The 8,292-nt window shown below is 39.1% G+C and overlaps 1 protein-coding gene across 1 annotated transcript; it reads left to right on the top strand.

The window, feature by feature from the left end:
- Nucleotides 1-1,801: 1,801 nt before the first annotated feature.
- On the top strand, nucleotides 1,802-6,328 carry si:dkeyp-75h12.7 (interferon lambda receptor 1). The gene is made up of 7 exons (XM_029278538.2): nucleotides 1,802-2,143; nucleotides 2,316-2,436; nucleotides 3,278-3,447; nucleotides 3,817-3,995; nucleotides 4,247-4,409; nucleotides 4,865-4,995; nucleotides 5,074-6,328. Exons 1-7 carry the CDS (start codon nucleotides 2,065-2,067, stop codon nucleotides 5,374-5,376), a joined length of 1,146 nt encoding a protein of 381 aa, XP_029134371.2. The 5' UTR covers nucleotides 1,802-2,064; the 3' UTR covers nucleotides 5,377-6,328.
- The last annotated feature ends 1,964 nt before the right edge of the window (nucleotides 6,329-8,292 follow it).

The following is an 8,292-nucleotide window of genomic DNA, read 5'->3' as shown; positions in this document are numbered from 1 at the left end:
AATCTAACAGAAATGTGTATTATAACACTATTTTTTATTAATACATGTTTTTTTGTTTTTTTTAGGTATTTGGTCATAAAGTATTTTTTTTTTTACAAACAAGTGATACTCAATCAGCTTTCGCTGCACTTGAAGCTCATTATCAAATTCAATTTTATTTGTATAGCACAATTCATACAAACGTTAACTCAATGTGCTTTACAGAAGACACAAATAAAAAAAAACACAATATAAACGCATTAAAGAATGAACAAATAGATGCAAAATCACATTTTAAATCCACAACACATTTATAAAATGACCCTGCACTATCCCATACAACACATGTATGCATGCTTATGAATAAAATAATGGTCGGTGTGGTAAACATAATACCACTTGAGCATAAACATGTAGGCATGTTGGATATAACTTTCAATAAAACACCCTAGCACAGCATTTAACAAAAATGGAAAGTATAGCGAACTAGTCATCAAAACGTTAGCATTGTTGGTTAGCATTTTGACATTATTTAGCCTGGCAGCATACACGACCATCCTCACAGCTGATATGCTAACAACAATTTAAAAAAAGGGTAAAAAAAAGTGTTTGCATAGTCATAGTTAGCCTGCTAGTATGTTGAAGTGAACATTTAGCTAAGTAAATTACATCAAACTAAATACACTAACAAGCAGATTAGCTCAACAAAAAAATTAATTGACCAGACCGGCATATGCCACTTGTGCCCATATGCAGAATATGCGACGGCACATAAATTCCCCGAACTGGCATATGCCGTGGCACTTGAGTGGACCAGACCGGCATATGCCCCAGCATGTGCCACTTATGCGGCATATGCCGGGGCACATGAATTGACCAGGATGGCATATGCCACTCATGCCGTGGCATATAGCACTCATGTGGCATATGCTGTGGCACATGAATTCACCAGACAGGCATATACCATATACTGTACAAATATCAACTGAACTTCAACCATCCTTAAACAGATTTTTTTTAAACAACAATCTACTATGAACAATATTTACAGCTTTATCTATAACCAGGATACATATGATACAATAAAATCGCTATATTATGAAAACATTGCACATTATTATTCGGGCCCTAGCACCGACTTTGGAGCGAGGACCCTATTGAAACTGAAGGAGTTATTATTCTCCCTTGCCACAATGAATCGCTTATTTGGGGGTTTTAAAGTGCACGAAAACTCAACAAAACCAAGATTGTACCTCAAAGGGGCGTGGCCGCGGCATACTGTCAAACTTTGATGTCAAAGGTTTTAGTTGCAGGATCATGGTGAAAACTGGAAGTTAGAAAAAGAAAATTAGATGGAGGAGCTTGTGAATGAAGTGAAGGTCAAAAAGCACATATCGGTAGTTTACTGCAGCAGGTGGGTCACAAACATAAGAAAAATCAGAGAATGACACCACGTTGCTGTGTGAACCGCCAGGTCAGAACAACATCCAAAAAGCTGTGTGTGTGAAAATGTAAAATCAAATTTCTTAGTTTTTGTTTTTTTTCTCTAGTACAAAGTTATCAAGCAGAAATATCTCAAAACTTTGTCACTTTGACAAAACAATACATAAAAAAAGACAGATGGGACAGAATAAATAGAGTAATATTGATGAAACATGTTCAAATATCAAGCATGGTACCCTCAGTGCTGAATGACTTTACAATTATGATCAAATTGAATTTTTCCAGATAGTTTGAGTCTGAACAGAAAAAACTAAAGCGTCTAGTTGACGTCTTTTTTTGATGAAGAAACAAATGAATAGCTGCTTCCTTCAGTCTCAGTCTAAAAATCTTGTCCTTTAAGTAGATTACAGCCTTTCCTCTCTCTTACAAAAACACTGGTCTTCAATTAAATCCTTATCCCTCCACCCCTTCCATGCTCCTGCCGGCAGCACTCTGTCCTTCTCCCCTGCAGATTACTCCATCTCAGTGCCTCTCCACAGGTGCATTATCCCTGCTTTAAAAGGGAGCCATTCACCTCTTGTACAGGCTGAAGCTAAGACCATCACAGTCTTGCTCATTTGATGAAGAGGTCACAAAGTCGCCATGAAGACTCAAGGGGTAGCCACAGATTGGCTGAGAGCATGCATGGGATTATATGTCACCGTTGCCCTGCTCTTGAAAGGTGAGTACTGAACATAATCTCCAGTTAATGATTTTTATTGCCGTTTCTCGTGTTACAGCCATTCGGTCCTCTTGCACAGGTTAACAATGTTGTGACATCAGGACTTAAGGCATCAATGAGCACCTGTGTGATTGTGCTATTTCTGTGTTTGGGTTTCGTGCGAACTTCCCAGGGTCGTCTGGGTTAGTCTGTTACACTTCAGTGGAATCACTGGATTTAGGCTGCCTCCTGCGGTGGGATTGTCCTCATGCCAGTCCTAATACCACCTATACCGTGCAGACAAAGACTCAGGGGTAAGTACTTCTGCTTGTGTGTGTGTGTGTGTGTGTGTGGATAAAGGAGAGACATTTCTGTAAGTTTACACAATTTGCAAATTGTACTTGTACTTGTGAAGGAAGAACAAACGCAAGACAATTTATCCATTTCTGAACGTAAAACCTCTACTCTTATATTCCCTCATTTAAATTATAACAATTGTATCATAGCACTATTTATTTAAGTCAATGTATTACTTGTGTTAGTTGTGCACATTAACGCTAAATTAGTACGTACATGAACTCAAGCATTGTGCTAAAGATTTCCAGCACCTTTACATTTTACTGGATTATTCTTTATAATTCTGCGCCACTCGTTTCAGAGGGACTAGTGCACTCTGTAATACACAAGTTTAGGGTTAATAAGTATTCTACAGATTGGGATACATTTAGTAGTATAGAGTATGATTAACAAATATAATATGAATAGACATAAAGGAAGATTTAAACTTGGGGAAGTTTGCAAACTAGCATAAGGCCCACTTTTACCATGTGCAACAAAATGGATAAATAATACTTTATTCTATGATATAGAATACTGTACCTTACATTAGAATTGGAAATCCTGCATAACGAGAAGGCTACTTATAATGTAGGTATTTGTGGTATATTTGAAATCTTCAACATTTTTCAAATAAGTAAAGATTTTGAAAACACTTTTAAGCACCCTCAAAAACATTCAAATAGGAAGAAAATATTTTACTCATAGCTTTTTGCTTTTCCTTAATGAAGGCTTTAAATAGCTTTCCTCAAACTTTTCCTCGTGCACATGTTCACACATAATGTGTACCAGCACTCTTCTGTATCCTTTCTTTTGCAGGGACCCCTGGCAGGACGTACCATGGTGCGTTTGGGTTTCATCTCGCAGCTGTGACATCTCTCAGGCCTTCTCAAACTTTGAGCTGTACAACATGATCCGTCTCGGCGTTCACCTCGACCCGAGCTCCACTGTCTGGATCGAGCCACGCAAGTTTGACTACAGTGACTTCAGTCAGTTGTACTTTCAGTTTCAGTCATACATCTTAAAAAAACTGTACAGAGAGAAGTTGCAGGTTGGTGTTGGAAAGGCTCAATTGGGGGGGCTGATTGGTTAGTTTTCCAATCTCTCTCTTCCTGATTTCCGACTCTATAGTGTCGTGTCTCTCCAATAAAGGCACCAATTAGGAAGACAGATGGTATTTTTAGACTCAAGATAAATATGCTTACAGCACAGTGGATGTTTTTTTTCTGTCACGGGATTATCACACAGTTCTGACACTCACACTATGACTAATAATGTGCTTTAATGTTTAATAAATCACCATGTAGTTAATGTTGACCGTTGAGATAATTAACAGCTCCTCTCTCCTTTCCCCCAAGACTACAGCCCTCCCTCTGTCTCAGTCTCCCTGAAAGACGAGCAGCTGTTGGTGAAGGTGCAGTTCCCCTGTGCCGCCAACAGGAGGTGCTCTTTGGAGAGATGCTGTCCCATCACTCAGCTGATTGACCCCTGGACCACAGTGACTGTGTACAACAACCTCAATCAGTCCCAGTACCAGGTCTCAAATACGTTTTGGTTGAGTTGATATCATTGTGCTTAGGCTGAGGTGTAAAGAAACAAATAGTAATTTTCTTCCTGATCAAAAGAGCTGATATCTTACCCTGACGTGCACATTTAAAATCCAGTTGTTGTGTCTTTAAATATTAGTTTTTGCACACAATTGCAGCCTTCAACCTAAGAATGATTAAGATATTTGATAGCTTTTTTCCCCTCCTTTGTATCATTGCTTTTTATTTTGTGTTCTTGCAGAGCCGTACGGTTTGGACCCAGGAAGCCGTGTCCTATGTAGAGTTTTCCGATTTGGCTCCAGGTCAGAACTACTGTGCTGTTGCCAACTTCTCCTTCCCGACGTTCTCCATGGCTGCTTCGCCCAAGTCTGCACCTCAGTGTGTTGTGACGCTTTCCAAAACAGGTGAGAGTCATTCTGAGTTTCTATAGATAATGTTGGTTGCATTTACACTCACTTTACTTCAGCAAACATACAAGAGAAAAAACCATTATCTTCTAAAAGAATACTCTTTCAGTGATTACCAATGCATCAATTTACAAAATTTAACAAAAGATGGCAAGGAGACATATTTTCTGTTAAAAGTAAATAATGTTTAAAAAGTCATTTTCCAGTACAGTGGCTAATTTGATGTTAAGAAACTTTTAGGAATTGGAATTTTCCCTTTAATAGCTTGAAAAGTTAAAACCAAGCAGCCCACTTTCAATGGCTCTAAAGGGCAGAAGTGCATCTCCTTTTGGTGACTCAAATATTCTGCAGCTTTGTCTTGTTTACCCTGGGGTGTTAAGAAATGCAGCATTGCGTTGTATGCTTCCCCGAGCAGTGATTTTATTCAACCTGTATTTGTTCTTTCTTCTCAGGGCTGCTGCCTGTGCTGTGTGTGGGAATTGGGCTAACTTCTCTGCTCCTTGTGCCACTACTGACTTTGTTTTTAAGAAAACCCAATCAAGATGAACAAACCACTGAAAATCAACCCAAGACTCAGAATCAGGTATCACATTTCCTTAGAAAAATAATATACAGATAATTCCTCCTTTACAGAAAACTGAACCAACATTTGTTCTGTTAGGTGTCAGTACACGATCCAGTCTCTTTGGTTCCTACTTCCCTGGATCCTGTCGACCCTTGTGACATCCACATTGGTTTTGTAGAGGACGAAATCTCCATTGATTCCTGTTCTAGTCTACAATGTGACCAGGACCAGACCTCAACCCTGAAAAACTCCTGTGATCCCAGACATCTTGCCTCGAGCCCCAGTGCAGCATACTGTGACAGCGGCGGGATGGAGCTGGACCAACGTCTGGACTCTGGTATCAGCATACCTCCTGTGTCTCAATCCTCTGAGGAGACATTTGGGACAATTGGAGAATGATACCTCAAGACTTTGAGACGTATACCACATGGGCTGCTCTCTAAGGTTGGTGTCTATGTCCAGGATTCATCACATCACTGTGATGTACAGTGAACTTCTCAAAAGATCTGGAGGATATCTTACCTTACTTTGAGAGAGGTGGAACATTCTGTGTCTCAACTCTGCTATAGATCACTTAAGAACATGAAGCAAGAGAAAGGACCTAAGATATTGGCATTTGCAATACAGTATCTTTATTCAGTCAATCAATCCATTTTTATCAATTTAGCAAGAAATCGCAACAAACAGGCAGAAACTTCAATCAATTAATGGACAGCCATCTGCCATGACTGACTCGACCAAGAAAGTGGGACAGAAGGAGGGACAGAAGGATGGACAGAAGGAGGGAAATGGATAGACACAAAGAGACAAGGAGACGAACAGATGACCACAAAAATGACAACAGATTACACTCTGGATTATCAACCAGACTGTGGAGTGGAGTGGTTTATTAATCTATTAAAATTGTCCCATCAGAACATATTTTGATCATAATTTTTGTGTAATTCCATTAAAGTGATGATAAGAACCGTAATTTCAGAGTGTTTGTCATTGGTGTTTATTGTTGCAAGGCAACACTCCAGTTTCCCATGCTAGTGACCATTAAGTCCTTAATAAATGTCATTTTATGTTTAATAATCTTTTATTAAAGAATTTTACATAGAAAACGTAAAATACATATGTAAAGGAATCATGGCCTAGCATAAGCAACAGCTCCAGACCTGGAAATTGTACTAAAAAAAAAAGAATAAGGATGCATGACATAAACTGTGAGGATTAGCTTCTCCTCCACTATTGTTGAGATGGTTGATAGCGGAAGTCCCGCCCCTTCTTGATTCTGATAGGCATAAAAATGGGCACTACTCCTAATTGACATCCAGAGGGAGCTTGGAATGAGTCCCTGAGGTACTCCAGGCAAAACCAACTTCGTCCAGCTTTGGGGTGACCAAGACCCAGATCTCAACAGAGGTCCCTCGAGTAAGGAAAGATAACGTTGCTGGAAAATGACACCTCTAAAATACCTTACTCAACATGCTGCCACTGTGACCTGACCCAAGATAGAGGAGGAGAATAGAAAGATGAATGGAGCCATAAAGGTCACTAGACCAGAATGTTGTAAAGTGACTTTAAGCCCAGTGAAAGTAACCGCTTGCTTTGCCTAAATGTTTTTGATGTAAGGTGATGGATGCCTTCCTGCTATGAAAAGTATCTGATCTCTGACTTCATTTCTTGTGGACTTAATTGGTTCATCAGTTGCCAGATGAAAGATCACCAGCAAAAAAAGATCATGACTCGAAGAAGTGATGGACATGTGGCTCCCAATTTTTAAAACATATAAGCACATTCCTCTGGCGATGACTGCTTGTCCAACATGAGTCAGACTGCTGCATGAAAAGGGTCAGATAATCGATGGTGAATGAACATCGCAAATGAAGCAGAAATTGTTTATCTTACGAGTCCAAAAGAAGCTGTTTATTTGTACCAATGATTCACAGAAAAATCTAAATGTGGTAGTGATTCTGCCCCCTGTGCCTCTTCTAAGCTGAGGTCCAGTGACTCTCAACGGTGACATCCAAAACCATGAGCTTTATAAACAAGCACGAGAACGAAAACGTCCACGCATGCAGCCATTCTTCATGCTGGTTTTACCCCCCAAAAAGTGATAACAGACTAGATTTTTCTACCATTCAATGCTCTGAATTGTTCTGACTCACAGTTACCCCTTCGCTGACACTTAACCACCTCATTTTGCCTCCTGCATAAAAACAAAAGTCTCCTTTTCCTGCCCTCTGTTTTGCTGGTGTAGCATTCTTTCCGCAACATTGGGGGCGCCTTGGGGATTTGGCCATCCAGCATTGTTTGTTTCCCCTTCTACCTTTTCCAGAGTCCACAGAGACCTGGGGGATTATCCAAAGCTCCACAAAAAGGCTTTTATTAATACACACAATGTGTGTTATGTTGTTTGGAGATGATTTATGTATTAAGAAGCTGGCTTATGTGAATTTGCACCTGTCCACACAACTGTCAGAAGTTATGCATGTTTGACAGTTTTTGTTTGGTTTCCTTCTATTTGCAGGACTTTTTCTATTAAAAAAAATACTCTGGTTGTGTGCTATTTTAGGCGGTGCAATGTAGTTTTTATACATCAAACTGAATTCTGCTGTGACCTTTTTTTTATGGCCTAAGTTCCTTGTCCTTTTCCCCATTATCAAATGTTGGGATTAGTCGTATCAATCCCCTTAAATATCAATCATAGAGCAGTGTGTTGATGCAGATATTATGAATAACTTTTAAATTAAAAGCTGGTCAAATCATAAACATAAAACTCATTACGGAAACAAATAACTGAATCAAAGTTATCAAACCTTGCTGCCCTACCCAAAGGCAGAGTAGAAACTAGCTTGATAAACCTAAAAAAAGCAGATAAAGAGCTAATTTTGGACCACATGAAGCTAGCAGTTAGCCTAGGTAGGATACATAGTTGAGGATTTCACACAATGTGTTAGGGTAATGTAACCCTCAAAAACATGCTAAATAGTTTTGAATTGTGAAGAAATATTGACCCTAATGTTACTTGGAACTAGAAAAAATAGTTTTTAGAAAGAAAGATATTAAAAAGTTGTTTTTCTCAACCACATTTGTTAAATAGATATGAAAGCTGAGACAGCTAGTTTTGTTAGCACTGAAGGTTCTCTCACAATTTTGTGGTTAATAATGATTCTAAAAATATATGAAATATATTGGTATAGTGCTCATAACAATCTCTTTAACACAGATTGGGGCAGTTAGCTTCTGTTACATTTGTTTAACCTTTTTTGGCGAGACTCAGCAGCTAGATAGGTAGGCAGATAAGAGGTTAGAATAAACGCTACGCTT

The sequence above is a fragment of the Labrus bergylta genome, chromosome 22, assembly GCF_963930695.1.
Source record: "Labrus bergylta chromosome 22, fLabBer1.1, whole genome shotgun sequence".
Taxonomy (NCBI): Eukaryota; Metazoa; Chordata; class Actinopteri; order Labriformes; family Labridae; genus Labrus; species Labrus bergylta.
This window is presented reverse-complemented; position numbering and strand designations above follow the sequence as displayed.